This window comes from Erithacus rubecula (assembly GCF_903797595.1).
Source record: "Erithacus rubecula genome assembly, chromosome: 2".
NCBI classification, from domain to species: domain Eukaryota; kingdom Metazoa; phylum Chordata; class Aves; order Passeriformes; family Muscicapidae; genus Erithacus; species Erithacus rubecula.
The window spans coordinates 84551090-84576834 of record NC_136685.1 but is presented as its reverse complement, the minus strand read 5'-3'; the positions used below and the strand labels follow the sequence as shown (position 1 = coordinate 84576834).

Below are 25745 nucleotides of genomic sequence, written 5' to 3'. Positions count from 1 at the left end.
AGTTTGTGCTCTGAAAGACATTTTCAGATTGCAGACCATCATGTTTCTTTCCTAGTCGTGAATAATAATGAGAGTGAAAGTGAGAGATGCAGTGCTGAGGCCATTTTGCCTAGGCTGAAGATCTCAGCCAGTGCTTATACATATTTTTCAATGATCTGAATATCATGAATTCTGCTTTAGATTGGAAGAGAGACAAGAGTTTCTACAAAATGTCTGTGCATAGGGGAAAAAAATGTTTCTCTTTATGTTCTCTTCTATTTTTTTTTTCTGGTGTTCTTGTACCTTTTTAAACTCACTTATAGCATTCCTGCTGTGGAAAAGTAAGCTAGCCATTCTCCCTGCCTCAAATTACTCCTCTTCACTGGACTTAAAAGGTAGTTTGCCATCTGCAAAAGCCAGGTGCAGTAAGGCAAATATATAGGGTGCTACTGTAAAGGCTATTAAATAATTTTCTTTTTTCGCACTGTTGCATTTATTGCTGAAGTTACTCACTTGTAAATACTCTTGGGGGAAATTTCAGAATGGAAAGCTTTAGATTGGACAACTGAACTTTCAAACTACGTTAGCTCTTAAAGATGCTGGCATTTGAGGTGGTCAAATGTCCTGAGGGACAGATTACTTGGGAGCTGTCCTCCTTTTGAAAATTTGCTCTCAAATTCATTTTTGTAGTAAATAATTTTACAGTTCCTGGCACACCATCTGCAACTAACTTGCATTGATGACCCTTTTTGCATCTGCTGGTGTAAACATAAAATTTTGTGTACTGTAAACAGAGTGGAACAACAAGGATTTTCTTTAGTGAGTTTTTTCCTTGCTTAGCAAATTTCTTCATTTTACTAAAGTGACCAGGTTTGTCTCTGGATCATTATGGATGTCATTTTCTATGGAATATTTCCACTTATCTGTACATGCATTTTATGGTATCTAAAAAATGAATATTTGTAGTATTAGTGCCTTATTATGTGTGTTTGCATTTTTTAATTCAATACACTTAGGTGGGATCTTAGATAGCAGGGGTTACTGATTATCCTTTCATCTCTGTCACATTTTGCATGCTGTGTGAATAAGGAAATGAAAATAAAATCTTTACTTCCTGACTATACTGAGCAACATTTTTTAATGGTAAAATTATACTGGAAAGGGCCTTGAGGTATGGAGTTTGAAGAAAGTTTAGAGCTAGAAATATTTTTGAGAGCTATCTATGCTAACTACAGCAGTTCAATTATTTGCAGGTAATTGTTACTCAAGCAATTACTCAAATTAGAACAGCCATGTTATATGTTACTACCAATGTGTACTTGGCAGACCTACACTGTGCATCCACCTTGTATCTAGTCTTAATTGTGCTATTCATAATTTCATCTTTTAACTTTGACTTGGAAATGAAGTTTACTGCTCCACTGACAGCAGAGCACATACTATTGGTTAGAGCTTAATTTTGAAATTCATTCCTATTTACTGTGCTGTTGAACCTTGATTTTCATCTGCTCTCTTACTCTCCAGGACTCTCAACAGATGCACTGTGCTTCTTGCTGTGCACGGAGGTGGTGATCCACACAAAAACTAACCAGGATAAAACTACCAAACTTACCTTCCCATGTGACTTGAATACAGTCACTTAGTAGAAAATAAGGTTTGGTGCTGTAAAATTAGGGCTTAGACAATGCTACAATGGTCTACGATTATTTTAAAATCCTGGCATTCCTTATGTTATATTCCTATAATACTTTTTTCCTAGTAAATACCTTAGTTTAGGGGATTTTCCTTCTTCTCTACAGTCTTTCACCAGCGGTGATGGGGAATAATTTCCTGTCAGGATAGGCTATTAATTCAACACTTCTGCACAGTCTATTGTAGTGCTAAAGATTTTTCTACTCTCTACTAACTGTGTGTCTTGTGTGGAAGGATAAAAAGTGCCTTACTTAGGGTCAGAAAACAGTTCATTATTGTTCAGTGCAGTTGTTGGTACAACTTTTGAGACATTATTTATCACTTTGACCAAAAATGCTTTTTTTTTCCTTTCACTTTGATGACTTGAAGCAAATAAGGTGATTTCTTATAGTCAAGAACAAGGACATACTAGAAAAAAGTATCTTTTTGAGTATATTCATATGGGGAAAATGACTGTTCAAATTTAAATTGTCTTTGTTTTTGAGGGTTAAGATAGGATTTGTAGAAAATTTACTTGAGAATTCAAATGAATAGGAAGACATCTCATAGTTTAATAGTGCAAATAAAATACAAAATTTGAATGTTGAGATCAGACATCTGTACATGTGGCTTTGGAAAGTGCTAGGGAAATGTGAAAATACTTTCAATTTGGCTTAGCTTTGAAAGTAACTTCTTAATCTGCTAGCATGAGTTAAGCAGTTGTAGGGAAGCTTTGTACCTCCCACTCAGAGCTCCCAGGGACAGCTCACCTGTCACCTCCAGTTGCCCCTATGTTTCCTGTGTGTAGTGCTGGCAGACAGTAGAGCAGAGTTCCACTAATCTTGCACTAGCCCAATTAAAGTAATCAGTAGCTACTGTGATTTCTTTGTACCTGTGGAGCACTGCTGATACATAATAGCTCTGATAGTCAGATGTCTTTCTTAAAACTACACATCTCAAAATTCTTTTCTACTGACATGATGTTCTTAAAGAAGTTCACATGAGATCTCAATATTTGTTATCCAAAGGTTGACAGCATTCTTTAAAATACGTGGTAAAAAGGAGGAGAGAAACATTTTTTTAAATTTTTATTTGTTACTGGATAATGTATTTCTGGTAGACAATTTTCTGTACGATCAGAGTATTCAGCATTTTTAGATTTGTTGCAGAAGAAGCACAGGCTTTGTGCAGCTTTGGTCTAGTGCTCCACCTGATCATTAAAACATAACATCCTCAGAAGGCTGCCTTCATGTGGCTCACTCCATGTGGCTTGAAGGTTGCTTTAAGAAACTTTAAGAAACTGTTGTGCCCTGACTAGTGCAGAAGGACCTGACACTTTCTAATGGCATGCACTATGAAAGTGATAAAAACAGCTTATGTTTCTTTCCATTATTATGATTTTTTTAGTGTTGTTCCTCTGTAGGAAGAGCTTGGGTACCTCTTTTGGTTACGTCATGCCTCATGGTGTAAGGATGATTTGGGTTATTTTTCTTGACCTTCCCATAATTTCATTCTGTGTGTCTAAGCAACTTAATCTGTCTCTGTCTCTTACTTTGGTTCCCAGTGTGCAAACTTGGGGCAGTAGAAATTCATTATATCATCAAGTTCTTGTGAGGTAGCCTCCATTGCTGTGGTGATGTTTTATGATGTGGTGACAAGTGCTGTAGAAATGCCTGCATTTGGTATGGCTGTGATGCATTTGAAGCATTTCTTTGTTCACCATTGTATGATTAAATGATAATATTTTTCTACTCCTACTGTAATAGGTATCATAAATCTGTCTGGAAGTAGATGTCATCTTTCTTATGGCATTTGCGGTGGGAGTCCTGTTCCATCCTAGTGGTGAAAGGATACTTCAAGAGTTGAAATGTGGACAGGCACGAGATCTGGCTCTGTCCCATTTCTTCAGACATGCCCATTCTTAAGGGTGTCCTTTGAGCACCAGTGCAACTGAATTTTTTCATATGTTTCAATAGATTCCAATGCTTTCTGGCAATTATTCTCTGTTTTAAAGTTGATAAAGAGTTTTAAAACCCCCAGTAAAGCCACAGAATATTTATTTTTTTCAAAAAGAAACTCTTGTTTCTCTCTGTTTCATCATACAGTGATATTTTTTTAGCTCTCTCTCTAAGACTGGTGGAATATTTATAGCCTTGAAAACACAAGCACTATTTGGGGGTCTTTTGCTTTTCTTTTGCCTATCCATGTGTAAATAGTTGGCTATCATAAAATAGGTAGCATCCAGTGTTGTGTATTTATAATCAAATTCAGAAATCAAAATGAGAATAATTTTATTTTAAATATGAAAGAATTATTTTAAGTGTGTTCCCAGGAAACTTAATCCATATCCATATGTATGTGTTTGCAGAAGATAAATTATGCTTTTCACAATGTAGTAGTAGTAGTTGTTAATTCATAGGAATTCTGCATTTCTGCATTATAGCTGTATGTGTTCTAACAGAAGAAGAACTATCTTTCTTATACTTGCAACTTCAAAATGTAGGTCATTGTGTTGGCAAAATGTAGGTCAGAGTGAGGAGGAAGAAGACAGAATGCAAACTCCTCCACATGGATCTTTAAGCTTATCCCTGTTTTGAAGGTAAAGAGGCTTACCTACCTGTTCAGGCACGAGAAGCTTTTCCTTTTACTAAAATTAACACTGGTATTCTGGCTTCTGGCTTCTTGGCTTTTCTGTGAGCACTGTGTGCTTCCACACTTGAGACTTTTTCATGAAAGACCTCCTGACTCCTGCTTCTTCAACTTCCAGATGCTTATACCATTGCTGAGGTCTTTCCTTCTCTGTGGAGGAAGGCAGTGGGAAGGAGAGCTGTGCACATTGCTAGCATGTGCCTGAAGAAGAGCATTGTTTTTGCAAAGGTGCTTCACCCTTCTCTCAGCACAGAGCTATCTGATACACCTGCAGTTCCAACCTGTATCAACATTGTAATGGTAGCAGGGGAAGGAATGGTGACCCCTCAAAAATAATTCAGTGACACCATTCAAAGTTCCCTCTCAATAATAACTGCAGAAAAGTGAGAGACATTTGACTGAAGGTACTGAAAAGTCAGATGTTGAAGGATGTTTGCTACGATTGACTAGTATTTTTAGAATTCGCTCAGGCTAGAAGTTTGCTATAAAAGGGTTTCAGTTTTTATGTTTGTGGGTGTGATGATTTTTGTAATGTGAAATATTAGTATTATAAATGGTGTTAAATTAGCTGTGTCTTCACTAAATATTAACAAAACTTCTATTGCTTGAGTATATACCAGTCACTGCAAACTGAAACATTCTTTATGTTATGCACTAAAATATTTAAGCAGTTATTATATTTATTGCAAAATCTGTCATTTTAGTGTATTTCAATGCTCAAAAGCATTGAAATGTTTAAAGGGAGATGAAAAACCCTGTACAATTCTTAGTATATGTTTCACTAAAGAATGGGTAGTCTTATGTGAATATTTTAACTCTTAGCAAGTCTAAGCAGAATAGCACATTCAAAAACACCTGATCAGACTGAACTGCCATAAAGAGGACAAATACAGGTATTGCATTAGTAGTTTTGTCATACATATGTATCATCAGTCTATTTTTTTCCCCCTTAAATATCTTTGTAATACAAAAGTTATATGCAAAGGTTTGGACAAATACTGTCTTGGCTTTTGCTTGATCTTCATGCAGTGAAGATGTTTTAAAATGTTCACTATTTCTCACTAGGAGTAAGGGTGATTCAGAATATTTATTGGATGGAAAGGAAGAATTATATTGATGATGGTTTCAATCCAGCTTTAAATGATTTAAAGGATGACAGTTTTTCTCCCAAACTTCTCGTTCTGTTTAAAATGTAGTGATGTTTTTAACCTTGAGAACAAAAAAATGGTAAAAATTATCTAAAGGGTATACATACATAGTAAGCTCCATGGAATTTAACTTACTTGTCTAGAAATGTCTAAAAAGTGCTCTATAAGTCAAATGAGTTTACTGGAACCATTGAAATGTCTGTAGCTCATAATGTGAAGTTTGTGTCTCCATTCTTAATGTTGTGTGTTGATGGAGGGGAGAAGTCAACTCTGAGTTTTACCTGTGGACACACACGTAAACATGGTTTTTCATTGCTAAGCAACCACAGATGAAAAACACATACAACCATAATTCAGCTCCATATGCCTTTGATTCTTCCTCCTTTAACTTTGGAAACCCTTGCAGTCATAACTCAAGTTCCTGAGTATGACTCTGTTTTTCCAGGAGAGCATGCAAGGCACACAGGATCTGTGCTGCCCTCTCTGAGGGCCACAGCACTTCAGCTGAACATTCCTGTCAGGTGGGAAACTGGCCTGGCAAAACAGCCAGTTTCTGGAGAGACTGGTTTTGAAGGAATAAATTTACATGGAAGCCTCCAAGTAGTTATCAATGTTGATGATGACCAATATAAGTTTTATGATGGAAGCTAATAAATTAATGAGTAATACAGATTAGGTGAAGAAAGTGTGATTGCTCTTGGCTACTTCTGCAGGAGAACTAGGGGAATTCAAATTAAAATGGCAGGGAAACAAGTATAAAATGAGAGAGGAGGGGTTTCTTTATATAGCAGGGTGAAGCTGTGGTGCTTCCTGGTGCAGCTCTAGAAAGTTTATTACAGAACAACCAGAAAAATCTTTCAGTTCCTGTTAAGAAGAACTTACCACTTGTATTTCCTCTTTTCCTTCTTCTGAACTTCTTGAGCCATAACTAGAAATCACACTTTTATTGCCCTAGTCCTGTATTTGTCCTTAGCATGTGCTGCTGATCAATCTCCCTTACAGACTGATGCCTGACCTAACAAAAACTAAGAGAAAGGAGCTAAATAAAAAGAAACTGGAAAGAAATGGAGTGACTGTAGGATGATGATGATAATGATGATGATGTAGCTAGTGAAAAATGAGAAGGCTCTTGTTCCCTTTTGGAAACAGGCTACAAGGCAAAGTTGGCTGTATATCTGGCCTGGTACAAACATGTTGATGTTCATGTGCATTAAATTTTATATTACTTTTGAAGTCTTGAGTACTGCATGTATATGTCTAGATGTATGTTTATGCGTGTGCATGTATCTATGAATCATTAGTTGTGATGAAATCTATGAAATACTCAATTCCAATGCTTAAATCCTAGGTCTTTTTTTTTCTATATTCTGTGTTATTTATGGAAAATATAGAAAATAAAACAGTAGATAGAGGTCTGCAAATGGTAATATGCATTCAGAAAAAAATCTATTTTAAGGAAGCAAATATCTTTGTTTTTTAGGTCTCTGGCCATCTGAAGAAGTGCTGGCTTACTACTGCCTAAAGCATAATGAAATATTCAGGTACAGAGTTAAACATAAAAAGATATTTTCCAATCTCTTAGTTTTATTGTATCTGCATGGTAAAGATTGCTATGATTTAAGTCTTCAGATTAAATTTAAAATGTTCAAGGTGAAAGCATGTTGCTCTTAACAAAGAATTCTGAGCTGCCTTTGGGTACTAATATTGCACAGCAAGCTTTCTGCTATATGTCAAAGACTTTTGATTTCCACTCAAGGCGTTTTATTTCACTTTGATTTTTGGGAAACAAAAGTGAAGTGCCAATCGATCAGTGCTGATTGTGAAGGTCAGGAAAAATAAGATATTCTTTAAACTGACATCTGTTGCAAAAGCAAGCAAAATATTATCTGTAGAAATACATAAAAATCACTGCATATAGTAAGAGGAATTTGCACCTGTGTTGTGAAATAGTTTTGAAACATCCTTCACTTTTATTCAGAACTTGCAGAAGACAGCTATCAAAGCTCCAATAGGAACATCTAAATATAAAATCCATCCTGCATCCACTTTCTGTCCCCATGAGTATACTGAGATTTGCACTTGGCAATCCTTGAAGTTCCATTGTCTGGAGGATGAATTGGGTGCAAAAAAAGCTATTATAACAATGCATTTGGAGTCATAAATTGTGTTCTGTGTGAGGGTGTAAGGCAAATACCAAGTAAACCAGCTTGGAGTATACAAAATCCCAGTGTAAGTATGGTGTTGGGTAAAATCAGGAAGACTAAACTCTAAGTCCCTGCTCCTTGAACCAAATGAGCACTTGCTTAGACTCCGATCTGTAACCAAAGACCTGTTACCAAAGCGTGCCCTGGTCTCTCAAGCCTCATTCCTGCTGCATCCTGAGCTCACAGGGGAGGCAGCTCTCACGCCTGATCTGGCAGCTGCTGCTCCTTCCTCCCAGGTTGGTTGTGTGCCTTCTGCTGCTGTAGTGACATGCCTGTAGCATTTTGCTGTCTGGCCCCATGCTCATGTGTCTGCTTCTTCTCCAGGGCTCCTCACAGTAAGCCTCCAGTGCTGCTCACTCAGAGGGTATTTCCTAGTTTGGGTATGCAAGCCATGATACTCAGGGACAATGATCTGTCAAACTTTCACAGAGTAAAAGTTTCACATCCTGATTTCTCAGGATGATGTCCTTCTGACAGTACTCTCACAGTAGAGTTTCTTATGTTAATTCTCATTTATAAATGTCACTGGATATTGTCTGAGAGACAGATATAACTTCTAAAACTTGCTAGTGAGGGAACTTTGCACTGGAATGAAATTTCATATGCATAAATATTTATGTGTGTATATGTATGCTCGTATACTATATACATAGAAATTTGGTTCAAAATGCACTGAAAGCCTCACACTGGATACTTTCTGTGTTTATTTCAGTAAGTATGATTTTTATAAAGGAGTAGGTCCCTTGTAAGCCTTATATTTAACGATATGCATATAGTTTTAATATATAATACACTTGGTTTAGAAAAACTAAAGGTTATTTGAAGAAAAACCTATAATCATTCTGTTTAAAAATCTAAATTGCAAATTTCCCATATTTGTTTTATATTCTTATTGGGTTTATGTACAGTTTGTTCCTTTAGCCTATATCTTTCTTTTGTCTCATTTTGATAAAATAGGACAACTAGACTTTTTTCAAATAAAATTTGTGGTGTCTTTGAAAAATAAAACTAACCCATCCAGACAGTGAGCATTATTATACAGTCATACAGCCTAGTCTGCTCGCCTCAGTGAACAAAATATCAGCATCTGTATACTGATACTGATATGGCATCCTAGATGCTCTTCCTAAATATCAGTGTTGAGTGAGTAGGGAGGTGACCCTTTCAGATAAAAATAGACTTTCAGATGTTAATGTTTCAGAGGAAAAGGTGCACCCAAAAAAACCCCCAAAAAAACCCCAAACAACCTAACCCCCCCCCGCCCCCAAAGCCAAACTCAACCAAACAGTTTAGCTAAAATTCCATTTTCTGCCCGTCAGAAGTGTCTCAATGGGAATGCTCCTACCAGCTGTAACAGTTGCTGCAGATTTTGCTATAAAGCAGCATGTTCCCAAACTGAGGCTCTGCCTTGCCCCAGACACTGTTTCACACAGTTTCGGTGCGGGGTCAGCATCCCTCCCTCCTCCCCTCCTGGGGCAGGCCATGGCTCTGGAGGACATTCTTTATGGCTCCCCCTGCAAGCTCCCATCCGGCACACTCTCTGCGCCAAATTATATTTCACATGCACGTCTTAATAACAGCACAGTATGGTCTAAGTTAAAAGCAGCCTTTTAGACCATGTATTCAGCCCTTTGATCGGGCTCAGTTTAGGCTCTTGACACTAACTTCGTTTAGTTTTCTGAGGCTTAACCGTTTGCTGTTCCCATCGTTGTTCATAACAGCATTGTTTGTAGGTCACTTGCAGTTTTAAGTGCTAATTGAAGGATCAGATTTCTTCGTGTGTAATTATTTTGTGGTATACGACTTGCTTTAAAACTTCTCTCTTTTTAATATAAAAAGGCTTTTAGGCATAACTGTATGGGGAGATATATAAATAATATTAATTTCCCCATTTACTTCTCTAGCTGTTTTTGCAAGAATGGATGTGGATTAACATTGTTATCCTTTCCTAACAATTATCTTTCGCTACTCTAGCTAGTTTAGTTCTAAAAGACAGAGCCATTGACAAGGGAAAAAAGGGAACCTTCTCAGATTTTTCAGCTCAGCGGTGGTAATGTTGCACTGAACGCTAATGAGGGAACCCCCACTGATTTGCCTGCTTTGTGACTTTTCTATTTCATAATTATTTTTAAAACGCAAAACGACATGAGGTAGCCTAGTCATGTCTCTACAACTTCCTGGTAGCTCAGTTCTTACTGCAGATGGCAATTTGTTCTTGTAACATATATGTCTCTCTGACCATTTTCATCTAATTTGTATGGGTTCTACCATTTCCTTTCTCTCTTTCAGGGACCTTGCTGTGTGTGAGCTAGGGGGTGGCATGACATGCTTGGCTGGGCTCATGGTAGGTCTTTTCTCAATTCCAATCCCATTCAGAGGAAGAAACAAAAGGAAAAATGTTCCAGTGCCTCCAACTGCTGGGTCAGAGAACTGTCAACAGCCTCAGCTGCGGTCAAGCTGCAGAGTCTTGAGAGACCTTCTAGATTGACTTGCTTTCGTATCATATTGATTTTATGGTTGCCTCGATGAGCAGAAACATTTTACCTCGGTATAGTCAATATCTTTTGTTGTGACATTCCAGGCCACGTACGGTCTGTCTTTCATTGCCATAGCCGAAGCTTTTTTTTTTTTCAGATTATAGTCCCATTTGCTAAGATACAGGAATAGCCTGGCGAATCACAGTTGGAGCACCATGATATAGCTGCTAATGTTTTGCCTGCATTATTACACCAACAAACATGATCCAGAGCTCTCGGTAATTAGATTCTTTTGAATTAGATTGGCCATTCAGGAGAGTCGTTCACCATTCTCTGGGTTCTGAGTCATGTATTCAGGAGATATTATGTAGCAGTGCAGTGCATTAGACAAGTTTTTATGTCTCTACAAATAAAAGCATATTGTTACACTGATTGGCATTTGACAAACCTGTCGCTCTTATACAATGTGTCGAGGTTACAGCCCAATGTGCGAGCATGTCAAAGCTCACAAAAAAATTACCCTTACAAAGCCATCTGCCTGCAATGCAAAGTTATATGAAGGGCATCAGGCAGTCAGACAGAAGCAAGCTGAAAGGCAGAGTGACAGCCTTGTATGATGGCTCTACTAGATAAACAGAAGCCCGCAAATGAAAGCCTCTCAGAATACCATCATCGGCTGTCACAATGCAATTACGGAACAGAATGATAGCAAGATAGAGGCTCCCGCAAATGGAATGATAAAAGTATTGACTGATTTGATTGAATGATTAAAATAATGCAGACATAAAATGAAAAAAGATTGAAGATTGTTACAGAGAAATAGGTGAGGAAGCATGATACTGAAGGCTTGTCACTCCTGTCTTCACTTCCACACAGACAAGCATATTTGCTCATTGTTTGCTGTGCTCTTTTTTTCAGGTTGCTATTTCTGCAGATGTCAAAGAAGTTCTGTTAACTGATGGAAATGAAAAGGCCATCAAAAGTATCCTTATTCAGATAGAAAACTGGTTTGTTGTGCTCGTTCCTTTTTACTGGCTGAGCAACAATCGATATAAAGACAGTCAGCATGGGGCATATTAAGAAAAAGTCCCCACGTAAGTAATTAAAAAACAGATGTGGGATATCTTGAACAGAGCAGCAGCTTCCCCCATAATAAATGCCACATTTTCTCTGTTAATTAAAAACTCACGTGTTGGTATAGAGCATGTACAGTAGTAAATATTTGTCTCGTGGTTGAGTGCTGGAAGATGCATGTGTGTATGCTGCACATTACAGGAGGTGTAGCAGGGAATCAAATCATTAGCTCCCCTTCATGTATCTGTTTTGCATAAGAGCTAGATTTTTTTTTCCTACTTTCATATACTAGCCCCTTAAAACATACACAGCATTCATATATTTTCAGAGCTTTTCCAGTGAATGTTGAAATGCTGCTGCTAAGTTATAACTGTCTACTAATTACCCATTTAGTCTGCTTAATCAATTACCAATTTATCATTATTTCTCTTGATGTAAGATTGCAAAACTCCTCTGTCCCTTGTAGGAAGTATTTTACTGTATTTCTTATATTAGAATAAATTGCTATTATGCCCTTCTAATATGAATAGATAGTTCATAAAATTGAACTGGACTTGGGTTAAGCAAGAGAATGAATGAGCATAATTTGTGGCCACGTTAAATATCAGCACAGAACAAGAACAGATATATATGGTGAATACTAATAGCCCTTAGAAATTGAGAGGGAAAAAAGGAAGATATCTATTTGCTTTTGTTCCCTGATAATCTTTCCATTTACATTTTCTGGTGGGCTAATTTTTCAGGTTTTCACTACTACAGCATCAGAATTATTTCTTATAGAGTTTGTATGTATTTGAGAGCTAATGTAATGAGTACTTAGTAAAAAAAATAACTAACTGATCTGTGGCTTAAATAAATTGCAGTTGCTGATGCCTGTTAAAACAGGAGACATTTCAGTCCAATAATATTGGCTACTGCCTTTCAAAAAATACTTTTTCAGAGGTAACTGAGGTAACTATAACTGCTGACAACTCTTGAACAATTTCATGTTAAAAACAGTCAATCCTAGATCATATCTGTTAAAACTTGAAGTAAGCCTGCTAAAAATCTCTTTTTTTCTTGAAAAGGCAAGTTCTCACCTGTGTACCAGGGATTCTTATTTTTTAAATTCTAATGTGTTAGTCTTGTGTCTTGAGGAGGAAATATTCATTATTCTGTGTATTTTAATCAGCACCACCCCTTCCAATCTTTCTTCCATGTCATTATGAAGATAAAAAATGAAGGAGAAAGAATGTGTTTCAAAACTAGCCTAACAAAACAATTCATGTTTTCTAGAAGCATAGGTATTTAACAAAAGGTCATTTTACCCACAAAAAGCTTCAGGTGGGCTCAGTAATCATCAACTCAGCAAATGTCTTGCATAGCAGATTCCATAAACATACCTGAACTTTTTTGAAATGTAGAAGTCTTTTATAACAAGGAAAATTGGTGAGTGCTAAAATATTCACTCAGTCCTTGGAATTAAACAAATAAAAGTTCTTTTATTCCTGAAAAAGATACTGTTAATGTTATCTAATTATCACACCTTAGTTTTTCACAATATGTTTTAAAAATGTCTTCTGTTCCCAAAAGTCTTACAAGAGGTCTTCATCTGTATTCACTCAGTGAATCCCTTTCAGGGAAGCGATTGGTGGACGGCTCTAACAGGAATTTATTTTTCTTTTTTAACATTTGGTGCTCAGAAGGCTCAGCATTCAAAGTGCTTTTATTGTGTTGGATTTTACAATGGGCTTAATATTAGCGGGGTGCCAAAGTGCAGCAGGCTAAGAACTTTACCGTGTAGGTGAAATGTATTCTTAAAAGTGCACATAATAAAATTTCTGTTGCTTTTTATGTGGTTTATGGACTTCAGTAGTAATTTTATGATCTGTCTTACAGTAATTTTCTTTTGCACTCTTTTCTATAGTGACTGGCTATAATAGAAGTTTAGGCTAAATTTAGACCTGTTTCAGCCCCACCAGACTCACTAAAATCAGGATAGAATTTTAGGTGTAATTGGAAGTAGCATTCACCCCAAGTGCCACTGACTACAGATGCTGTATTTTTGCTAGTTCTTATTATTGCTGATGGTATTTTTCAATTGTTTAGCATACCAAATTAAGCTAATGTGGAATAAAATACTGTTTTCTTTTCTAGATTCTGCTCTTCAGGAATAGTTAATGAATAGTATTTTGTTTTTTATGTAGGTATTATAGATTAAAATAATCTTGTTTTAAAATTACTGTTTACATCTCCCCTTTAAATTTCTTAGGAAGCTTAAATTACATGCCAGTCATACTATAATATCCAAAAATTACTTTCCAAAAAGTAAAAGTGGTTGTCAACAAAAAAGAAAAAATATCCCTGTCAGAAGCCAGGAAATCACCAAGCAAGCCTGCTAATTATTCTTAATGGGCAAGATGAGCACATTAAGAAACAAATGAATACATCAGTGAAATGTAATTGAAAATCGACCTGGCAATAGTGCATTGCATCTGAGAATCTGCCTTTGTATTATCAACATCATCATAATTATTGTTGTTTTTGTTGTTACTATCACTATTCAGTGAGCATAACTAACAGCTTTGCTTTGTGAAATCTCAAGCTTTTGAGGATTTGATTTTACTTTTAATTTTTGACATGCTTCCTATTAGTCTCCATTTCATACTGCCACATGAAGTATTCACTGTGTATGTTTTCAACATCCATATTAGGATACATTGTTGAAATGTTAGCAGTTAAAAAAAATTGCAAATTAATCAATTTCAAATAATTGTCATTCTAACCCTCTCATTGTGAAATACATTGTTGTATTTTATATCAATCAATGATCTTATGTATGATGTTTATGGAGGTTATAAAAAGGGTATTATGAGTTTAGTTACTAGACAATTTAAAAGACTTCACTCTAACTCCTTTTGCTGATCATGAGCAGGTTTGAATTGATTCAATAGATCATTTATGTTGCAAAATCAATAAAATAAAGAAAGGTGTTACTCTTTTTGCAACCTTGTTCAGGACTTTGTTGTTGATTTAGTTTGTTTTATCTAAGTTCTTTCAGTATCATTTAAATAAGAAAAGTATTAGGATTGAAACTATAGACATTTCAAGTGAATAATGAAGATACACATGCACAAAATTATCAGATTCATCCCCCATTGTAATTTTGGGTGATATGCATTCTGATACAAATTTTTCTACTTAGCTTGTATCTGTGATATAAGTCAGTCATGAAAATGAATGTTATTTCCTCAAATGCACACTGGAAGCATCTTTACTCACTTTGACATGTCCAATCCAAGGATGAGGCTCAATTTAGTAAAAATTGGCTCCTATTTCAGAGAGGATGTGTGCTTTCTGCCTTAGCTCTGTTTCACATCATGCTCTGGTGACTTGAGCTACTGTCTGAAAGCATCGATAATACAAAACATTTTTACAGTGCACTATAATGGCCATTAAAATACAGTGTATGGATCTTTCAACAGTCCAGGGAAATTTAGGTTAGAAGGGTCATGTTTGGCCTGAATGCCCAAAGACACAGGCTCCTAAATTATTTTAAAAATCTAGTGTTAACATGTTTATAACCCTTATTAATAGTTTCATCCAGTTATATAATTTAAGTGCAGTGAAGCTAATTTATCAACAATGTTATTTTTGCCCCTATTTAAAAATAACATGATCTGCTCATGGAGATATTTTTGCCTTCTTTTTGCTGTGCAGGTATAGACCATTCATTTACTACTCCTCATTGCATATTGTAGAAACAATTTAAAAGGCACATCCAAACAGAGATTTGTTTAAACCATTTTCTGTCATTCCATTTCTACATTGAAGTTTTTACTTCACAAAATACCAGTTGTCTTTTCCAGTGTTTGGATAGAGACTTTCCTGAAGTAACTTTTCTTAAATAACCAACTCTGTTAGGTAAATTATATGATTTCAGCAAAGCAAAGAAAAAGATATATCAGTGATATTTCAAATTAGCCTGACTCTTGTATTCCATTTTCTTACAAGAGCACTTTCGAAGGATCTGATGTATTTTGTGTACCTAGAAACATCCTCCTAATTAGCATCAGATTTCCTATACCTTAAACAAAAAACAGGGATCTTTTACATCTTTACCAAAAATGTCAGTTTAAAATAATTATTTACATTTGAAAGTGAACCATTCAGGGATGTTTGGATTCACACTGAGTAACAATTAATGTTCTCATAGTTTTCACTTACTTGCTGCACTTTTTCCTTCCAGTGGCTTCTCACTAACCATGAATGATTGATCATGATGGTTATCTTTCTAGCCATGGATGACTGGGCTCAGCTTCCCCTGAAACTTTTCCATGATAGGCCTTGCTTTAACCTGCCTGAATGGCTACCTAAATTTGTGACTTGAACTTCCAAACAACAAGAAGCTGAGACACAAGGCTGAGGTACTCTTGTGGTATCTAAGGGCGAGAAAAGGCATTTGCACTCTTTTAAGGCAGTTCCAAACCATTCTCAAGAAAGCAAATGGACTAGAAACTCCTTTTCCTATAGGTTAAAGTGTTCCTGTTGTGCGTTAGATTCACCTAGATAGAGCCAGGAATATAGGTGTGTCTCCTGTGGGTAGGCTCTTAAACACGTATCAGCATTGGATAACTAGACTGGACATTTAGTGGTTGTAAAATTTCAGTTCTCCATGACTGCAATTCTTATATTTGTAAATAGTTGCCTTTAAATATCTGAAATATGGGACATTTCTTTTTCACTTCCCTCTATAGGTACAGGGCTAGAAATTCCTTAAATCAAAGAGTAAATGGAGGTAGGAAATTAGAACAAATTGCTGCATAGATATATGGCTGATGTGCTCTAGTAGCAAGGTAAAATGTATGCTTCTGAAAAAAGATTGACTCCTAACACAGATGAAAGAAGAACAAACAGATAAGAACATTATGAAGGCATTAGAAATGGAAAATACTTCGATTTATTATTTTTATTATTGCTCTAGTTTTGTAGATAATTCTTAACAATTACGCTACAGATGTAAATGAGATCATCACAAGAAACGAAAAAGCCGGAATATTTAAGGCTCAGAAAGTGTCAAGCAGGTAAGATTCTACTAAACTTTTTTACTGATTCTTGCATGTACTTCTGTATTAATGTAGATGTGAAATGTATGCAAAAGTGTGAAAGTGTGACCTGTGTTACTGATGCTCACACAGGTGTATATATATAATTAGGTAAGTGATGCAAGACAGAAATTCAAAAATATTTTTAAAAATGAGCAAATACAGTATAATTAACCTTGGTAACAAACCCTCTTCTTCCTTTTTCTCTATTTTTAATTTACACCCTCTTTTTCCTTGTTATATTTTTTTAATTTGCACTGTGTCTCTTCAATCTCTGATTTAGTGCATGGTTGAAATTTGTCTGTTTCAGAGTCAACACTACCCGTTGTACTGAAAATGGGATTTGGAATGAATGTATCTAAATCTCTGTCAGATTTCATTTTAAATAGCACTGAAAATTCAGGGTGACAACAAATCCCATTTGCCCCTGAGGAAGATGTTGTTGGAGAAACCATGGAAGGTTTTCTGGTCATCTTGTCTGTGTGATCATTGTTGTGTTGTCACTATGAGGACAGATGGGGAGCATGGAAACCAAGAACAGTGTATTCATCTCTTGCAGTACTTTAAATTAAAAGGCACTTCATATTTGTTGTATAAGGTTAAGAATTAGAAAATTATTACCTAAGAGAAACTAGTGCACTCTTATTTGTGTGTCTAGATTTTTTTTTTTTGATGGCTCACATTGCAGAAGGGCACTCAGTCCTAAAACTGACAAAAGTAAAGCTGAAAAAGTGCTGAGAAAGGCAAAGTATTAATGTAGAATAAGCTTACTCACATGGAGGGTTAAACCCATATGGTTTTAATGGTCATCATTCACATCACTTAATCCTATGCCTATGTAGCCATTCTGTGTAGAGAAGTTAGTTTAAGTGAGCACTTAGGGCTGGAAAAATTCTGCCTTTGTTAGGGTGCGTGTGCATATAACTCAGAGATACATTTCAGCATCCTAATAAGAGCCTGCCAAGTAGATAAAGGCCATGTGAATATCAGGAATGGTCTTTCAGGTTCCATGTGCTGAACACCTCTTGTAAGCAGCTTGAGACACTGCTGAGGAGAGGCTGTATGGTATGTCCCTCCAGAAGCTTAGATTACTTTTTTTTTTAGATTTCCAACTGTTCTATACTTTGTGTGAGATTTCAGATTTCATCCCTTGTCAGGACTTCAAACCTGGTCTTTTAGATATCAATCAAAAACACATTTTCTATCCTGTCCTCATTTACATTTATCTAATGCTTAAGGTCATTTGTGATCATTTGAGTGTATTTCAGCATATGGAATCAGTGAATAATAGACTTTGGCCTCACGCTGTGAAGAAAGATTGTGTTTTTACAAGGCATGATGTTGTTTACTGGGTGTTAATAATCACTAATTAATAAACATATCTAGACGTCATAAAATGTTGCATTTTAAGGAGTAAAAATGTCAAGTGTTTAACTTCTTGAGTGCAATAGAATTTGAGGCCTTATTTGCATAAATAAAATAATTAAATTACAAAATAACTTGAAGTACTATATGAAAATATAAGACTCATTATAACACTTGGTTTTTCATTCTACATTCTTAAGACTTTTCAAGATTTGCCATAATGTATAAAGTTTTATAAAATGACTATTCAAATGACTCTAATGGATTGATCAGTCCTTCGGATTCAGCAATGACATGATGCACTAATAAAGTTATATGATCCCTTCTTAATGCCTTGAGGGAACTAAATTGATTCACTTTTCCTGCAGATGCAAACCTTAGTTACATAATGGTTGGGGGAAGGGAAAAAAAAAAGAAGAAAAAAACCAACAAAAAAATGAAGGAAGTGTAGTATTTTGGAGGGAAGCATGCAACACTAGTGTGCAAAGTGGCATTCAGTGACTTCTTGTGCATTGATCAGATTTTGCAGGCAAATGAATATAGTGATGTCTGTAAGTGACTTACTGAGCATCAGTTTAATTTGGAGAAGATGTCTTCTTTCCTGTAATCATTTAGACAGTGTGCAGTCTTGCAGCTTCACAGTGGCCAAAGTTGGAAGATTTTTTTCCATATAAGAGATGATTCAGAATAGACTCTTCTCACTGCACCTTCATCTTCTATCAGGATCTTGCACTCTTTTTCTCACACAGGAGCAGAAATTATGAGTATGAGAGTCAGTTTGAGACTGTTCTGGGTATTTAAGTCTATGCTTGGAAAGTATGCCAAAACCTGTATGGAGGGAAAAAGAAATAATCTGGTATCAGCCAAGAGAAGTTAGATTAGGACAACCTGCCATACATTTATTGATTTGGATTTATACAAAATGCAGTAAATGAGCACTTATCTAGCCCTCTGCCAAGTCTTGATTAATGTTTAAAAATATGGTAATGCAAGCCAAACTGGCAGTTTGTCATATTATGTGTTATAATGCAATAAGAGATATTTAGTAAACAGTTTACTTTGCAGTGGATATACAATTCTATTTTATTTTTATCTTTCATGGATATGCCCAGGATTTCTTGCTTATGTTTACTAGAAATAGGTACAATAATACTACCAAGTTGCTAGTAATGTCTTGCCATAGTGAAGAGTATTAATACCATATATGGGTTTGAGGATTTTATTTTTTTCACAATGCAGAAATTATCCATGAATTGCATTGTCTACCCTATAACTTAGCATATGTTTCTTTGCACTATCAGCTGTTGCTGGTTTGACATGCATTATATGATTTTTTAGCATGTCCATCTATCATTATATTAGCAATGACAAAGTCAGGAAATCCCTGTTCTTTATATTCTATTTGTTTTAATGGGAAAGTCTTCCTGAAACACCTGTTTTGAGTAGTAGATGTTTGAAGAATTATTGTTATTGCAAATATCATAATGGAAAAACTTTACCAAAGAGGAAGACTTGCAATATATCCTGCAAGTTAACAGAGTCAGTCTGTCCTATCGACTAGGGAATTTGTTCTTCCTTCAGATTCCTGGTCTGAGAACATGGAAATCTGTAAAAAACTAAAGTTGTGTTAGAATTGCTGATATAGGACCTGCAGAGTTTTAGCTGTGGGCAGGTCTATTGTTTTGCTAAGAATGGCCTCAGAGAGATTCCATGTCACATGAGGATGTGAACAAGGACATGTAACACCAAGCCAGTAACAGAAATGCTTGTGGCAGCGCACCCTTTGGTTTGATTGGTAATAGTGTATCATATACTCTTTATTCATTCCACAGTCATATTTAGAACAGCAAGAATGAATGACCATGTAACCAAAAGGGACAATTCCTTCTGCTTAAAGGTTAACAGATAAGTTATAATTTTATTAGAGATTTTAGTATTCCATACCAATGTAATGCAATTACGAGTTTCCAGAACTAAAATCCATAATGGAAGTCTTTCAAAATACTAAATGGCATCCAGGGTAACAATGGATGAGGTCTCAATGACAGAGCACTGAACTATATCATCCTGCTTCTATTCTTGTATTAGTTGCCTCTTTGTAATTAAAAAGGTGAATATGTTACCTTACTGCAGTGCTCTTCAAATATGTCAACTTCATAATCTTCCTGATTTCAACTGGTCATGTAACAGGTTCCATCAATGTGGGACAGACTTAATAAAGACTCTCTCTCTGTTTTCATTAATCAAAATTACCTGCATGTTGGTAAATTCAAACTTCTTAAAAACATTTTATTGAATTTGCCGTGTTTGTCACCTTGGCAGCTCTAAAGGAATCCCTTTCTTCTAGCTACTTTTCCAGTAACACTCTTGCATGACAGCATCTGTTGGTAAGGAGGAAGCTGCCAAAAGGAGCGTTTCCTGCACCCTGGTTAGGAAGAAAAAGCTGCTGATTCCTGCTCAGTTAATTTGATTGCTTCATGAACATGTGGAAAGAACAGTTTGTGTGCTCATGTCCAATCTGAAGTTCTAGCTCTTTATCACAGAAAACTCAACTCAGGTGGAAGGCATTCCTTCATCTGATCATACTTGCCCTGCTCTATATCTTTTTCAGTTTCAGTCTACTTATTTTTAGCTGACTGTGATCAGTACTGCATTCAAAGTGTGCATAAATAGGTATATGTAGTGGAATAATTGCACTTTTTATTCCTCTTCTAAAAATGCCTAACAGTGCTTTTTTCACTGTGGTTGAGCACAGATCTAATAGTTTCATGACACTGTCTGTCATAACATCAGGAGCTTTCCAGTGACGGTCATTTTGGAGACCTTCATTTTCTGTATCAAGTGAGAATTATTTTTTCAGTTGGGCACTTTGCATTTATCCACACTGAATTTCTTTTGTCATATTATTGTCCAATTACTCAGTTTCATCCTTCTGCAATCCTTCACAGTCTCCTCTTTTCCTTACTATCCTGAATGACTTCTTAACATCAGCAAACTGCCACCTCGATGCTCATCTCTTGTAAACATGTTGACTAGATAGAACAAGTCCCAGGGGAACTCCACTGATTATGTCCCTCTGCTGTGAGAATTGACCATTTGCTACTACCCTGTTTCCTGTCTTTTGTTCTATTATTTAGCCATGTCAGGACTCTTCTTCAGTGACAGCCTATTTTGCTAGAATGTTGATAGCAAGGGCTGTCTTACCTAGGTCTCCCTTATCTGAATATTTGTTAGAGCCTTTGAAGGGCTCAAGGTTTGTAAAACAGACAGGACTTCTTTTTACAGAAGACATATCAAAACAGGCTTCTGTGCTGAAATGTCTTCAGTTTCTTCTACAGTGAAGTGAATATTTTGCACTGTTGCAAAGAATTAATTTCACCTCTCTGAAATGTTCTTATCCTCTGTGTCTGCCCATTCTGTAACCCAATTATCAGCTGGCAGGAACATTTAGCACAAAAGGAAGAGTTCATTTATTTTTGACCTGCCCGATTTTATTATTGCATTTAGTTTTGCAAGTTTGTAATTCTTTCTTCAGTTGAGTGCAACTTCAGCATTTGGAGGGATAATTGAACAATCTTTTATACCATTTGACCATACCAGCTGACTTCCACAAACTTCCAAGCCTCTCCTATTTGTGTATTCCTCCCAGTTGTGTTGACTTAATAAGGAACATTTTAAATCACATTGTACGTTGGTCTGTCTTTATGAGGCCAGATAAGAATACATAAGGAGAAATATTTTGAGTGTTACCTAGCTTTGTAAAAAACTTTCTGTGAGCTTGTAATAACAGGGGAAAAACTGTGTAAAAGTATTACACTGCATTATTTTAAATCACTCTTTCTCAGATTTTTGACTATGTCATGATGGTCTCCTCTTAGTTTAAAAAACTTGCTCCTGGTAAAACTATCCATCTTGTGCTGCACAAAAAGATTAGAGAGAGACCACTGTTATGAGAAGGTGTAGATCTTTCTTCCCAGGCCTTTAAAGGAAAATGTCCTTTAAAGGACAGGGTTTGGAAATGAGAGAGTTAAAGAGCTACATTTACTTGCCAAAGAAATTGCTTGATTGTTAAGAAATTTATTGATTTTGATCTGAAATCTCATGTGAAGAAAAAAAAAATTAATAGAAGATCAGTCTTTAATCTAGTTTACAGGTGCCTAACAAGATATAGAAATTGAAGCTAGGCAAATTCAGTCTAGAGAAAAACAGAGAGATTTGACAGAATGATAATACATTAGAACATTTTTCCATGGGAAGTGATAGTTTCTTAAGCAGTGAATGTGTTTGAATCTTTCTGAGATATATATGGGCTTGATACAGAACTTTGAAATCTTGGATGCTTGCTGTGGTCCCTTCTGCCCTGAGAGTTTAAATACCTGTGAACTGCATCTTCTCTGCTGTTTTTAAGTTTTCCTCCATTCAGTCCTTCTGGACCTGCCTTGCTCACTTTACATTCTTGGGTTTTTTCTTCTGGTTCCCTTGATTATCATCCCCATGGGTAGACTGTTTTCCATAGAGCACGAAACTGATCTTTTCCTTCATATATTTATAAAAGTCTGATCCTATCAATATAGTTGTGTCACATGTACTTATGCTGTCTTGCACTTTGAAATTAGGTGATTTTTTATACTGTATCATTCTGAATTACAATTTGAGAGCCCTTTTTTTTTTTTTTTGTCTCAATGTGCCTCACAGCCCTTGCTAAAAACAGTAGTCAGTTTCCAAATAAAGGCTGATTTAGAATGTATGGATGTAGAGCAGGGATGTGAAAAGGCAAATTCACAATCACCACTGATATTTTTTTTATTAATGTCTTTTTCATACAAGATATTCTCACTTCTTTTAAATAAATAGCCACACTTGTGCTGAATGTTGGCTTCTGGTATATCTACAAAATGAAAAGATTTATTCTACAACAGTTGTATTTACATGCCGTGCATTAATTATGTCCCAGAAACTTAGTAGCTTTTGATACACAGCAAATGTGTAAATGTTAGGACTGTTAGTTTTGGAGACAAAGCTGTAATGTTCCCATCTGAATTTTAGCAAAATATGTTGTACAAAATAAGAGAGAGAAAATATGTTCCTAGAATAAGGAATAAGACTAGTGTGTAATTTTATAACCCACTTTTAAAAAGGAACTTTTAGGCAGGAAAACCTAGGTAGGATTGTGGAATTATAGAATATCTAAGGTTTGAAGAGACCCATAGCTGAATGTGGTGGCTTTTTTCTCCTTTTATATGACCGTGTTAATGTGATGAGGTTGAATCATGAGTTGTTGTAGCAGATACTTTATAAACACAAAGCAAAAAGACAGTTTGTGTTAGAGAATTTGTGATCTAACACTGGAGAGAGATATGGTGAGGAAGGACAATAAGGATAACTGAAGTCAGCATGAGAGGCAGAGTTGGAGGCACAAGAGCCTCTTGTCTGTTTTTTAGGTGCAATTTTAAAGGACGGTTTCAAGGATAATGGAGTAAGTTTGTGAATGTTGTGGATAACGTAGCAGAAGAAAGTTGTGCAGGTGCATGCTTGAAAAGTTAAGTGGAAGATGTAGGCTGACATTAGGGCTGATAAAAGAAGGGACTTGTCCTTTCAATATTGAATGAGAGATAAAAAATAGGGATGTGAACTGTTGTGAAGCATTTGGAAATGACTATTTGCAACTTACCTGGAGGAGAACAGAAAAAGATGACAAGATCAGGGTTGTAGGCTCCATTTTCCAAGAGCAGAGAGAACAGTATAGTGATGTTCAGATGTAAGTGACAATGACATGGTCAAGAGGCTGAGTGGATTGGTGTGAAACTTCTTAGAGATACTTTGCAGAGAGAATAAACAGCAGAGCTGAGTTATGAAGATACAGAGAAAGGTCTAAGCCAAACCTAGATTACAGACTAGAATTAATGGTTATGTCCAAAACAATCCATAAAATGTGGTTACAGTGCCTTGTGGTACTTTACAATCAGTTTCTTACTCACCAAGGTGCTGAAAAATACTGAATTAAGAGTCAATATATATACTAAATAAGAGTCTGTATACTAATTAAGAGACATTAGTAGGTTTTTAGCTTTTATGGATGAGATAGCCCAGAAATCAAATTCAAAGGAATAAAAGGTGAGATGAAATATGAAATTATCAGAAATGTTGGAAATGTTTGAAGATAATCTTGAGAAGAGCACATTTTTAAAATCATAAGACAATTAAAAGAACTCAGAAGACAGTGCAACTAAGAACTATAACAAAGAGCAAGATTTTATTTGGTTTAAGAGAGAAGAAATGTCCAAGAGACTGAAGATTAAGTGCAGATATTAAACCTAGCTGAGAAAAATAATTAGTATACTTTGAAAAGAGCAGACAAGTGACATAGAAATTGCTGAAACCTGCAAGGACATTGCTAGAAGAATGTGTCCATTGGCAATTGTAAATATCACATTAGAAATGCTTAGAAATTGAAGAGGGAAGGAAAGGAACAGTGGTTGCACCTGTGGCTGAAAGCTTAACTTTGGTTCCTTCAAACCAGGTATGCACTGTAGGGAATGAGATAATGTATAAGAAGACAAAGCAAAGTGAAGCAGTGAAAGTAAGAAAGGCAGAAGGAGGAAGAAGGTGGAGAAATAAGAGCAGCCTTGTGAGAATATAATAAGAAAGAAGGGGAAATTATAGTAGGCAAATTTGCAAGATTCCTCGGAGGAGTTGTAATGATAGGTGTACACATTGCCTCAATCACTAGATTAAAATCCATCTTCTTGATCTTTATGTGTAACTAAGGACTCTCAAACCAAGATCAATGTGCAGAGAAACATCCTGAGATACCTTTTGTTAATGTGTTAATGAACTTGCTTGCTTAATGTCATAGAAAAAGTCATATAAGCCTCCAGACAAAATCTTTTACCTGAACCTGTATACTTTCCAATGATAATGCTTTTCAAAGATTGAAACTTAAATTAAAATATGAAAAGAAGAGGTGGGTAGATAGAGATTGTTGGTAGCTGTTCATCTGCTAATTGGGATGATTTTTTAAATCCTTATTAAAACTACTAATGCATTTTGAAGCAAGTAAGGCTTTTGTGTCTTTTGTCCTTTTTTTTCTGATTTTGAATTTTTGTCTTTATCTGCACAACTACTTATCTGCTAATTTGAGAGCTCCTCTAGCTTGTGCCATTCATCACAAGAACATCTCAGAGGGTCTTGGAAATGTTTCAAGTTTTAACAATCAGAGACTTAACCTGTTTTTTCTCATGTAAGTTACCTGCCTAGACACAGAGGAAGACAAACACTGAATAACAGAAGCTGAATAATAACAGTAATGAAGAATTTTGCATGAGAAATAAAACCTGGTAAAATCAAGTCTTTTGTTGTAGATTGCTGAGATACTTTACTAGTGTAAGGAGAAGAGTGTCGACATTTGTCAGGCTATCCTCCATAAATTAGAATTTCTGTGCAGGGGAAGCCTTGGCTATTGTAACTATCCCTGCAACTTAGCTATTTTATTATGGTTTTTGGTTTTTGTTTTTTTCTTTGAAATACATGGGGCTATTTGGGTATACATTTTTGTGCTTTAAGTCTATTCTTACTTGATCTTTATGTTCTATTATCATAATTGTTATGTCTTAACCAAATCGCATTTTCTGACTTACTTGTCAATTGAAAAGAAAAACCAGGGGAAAAAAGAAATAGTTTCTTTGATAGTTTGTGCCTTGTGTTGGAGTTTTTTAAATGTTAAAATTCTGAAATTTGTTTCAGAATTCTTCAGAATGGTAGAAGCTTGACAGCCTAGGAAACTAAAGCATCAGTACATCTTTTCTCAGTCTATTCTGATAGTATGGTTTTTCCCTGACCTGGAGAAGCCACCTCTGCATGTGAGGGGATGTTTTGCATTTCTGTAGCTCATTCAATCCTTGTCCTTTTTGCTAGGACTACCATCAAGATTGCTAATTATAGTAATACCTTTGTACTTTTGCTCTGAAAACTGGTCAATTCCTTTGGTAGAGGCCATAAATCATCCATTAGTGGATACCAAGTTTCAGCCAGCATCACTTTAACCTAAGCAGTGGCTGAACAGGGGAGTACTATTTTTCTCTTGCACCCTATTTC

The 25745-nt window shown here is 35.9% G+C and overlaps 1 protein-coding gene across 2 annotated transcripts in view; it reads left to right on the top strand.

Annotated features, from left to right (window-relative positions):
- CAMKMT (calmodulin-lysine N-methyltransferase) overlaps positions 1-25745 on the top strand; it is a 211953-nt gene that overhangs the window by 161486 nt on the left and 24722 nt on the right. For both annotated transcript variants that reach the window (XM_079299075.1, XM_079299076.1), the window contains exons 4-7: positions 6928-6988; positions 9941-9995; positions 11047-11110; positions 16199-16265. In XM_079299075.1, the coding sequence (XP_079155201.1) occupies positions 6928-6988; positions 9941-9995; positions 11047-11110; positions 16199-16265 (247 nt within the window). The remainder of the gene's footprint in view (positions 1-6927; positions 6989-9940; positions 9996-11046; positions 11111-16198; positions 16266-25745) is intronic.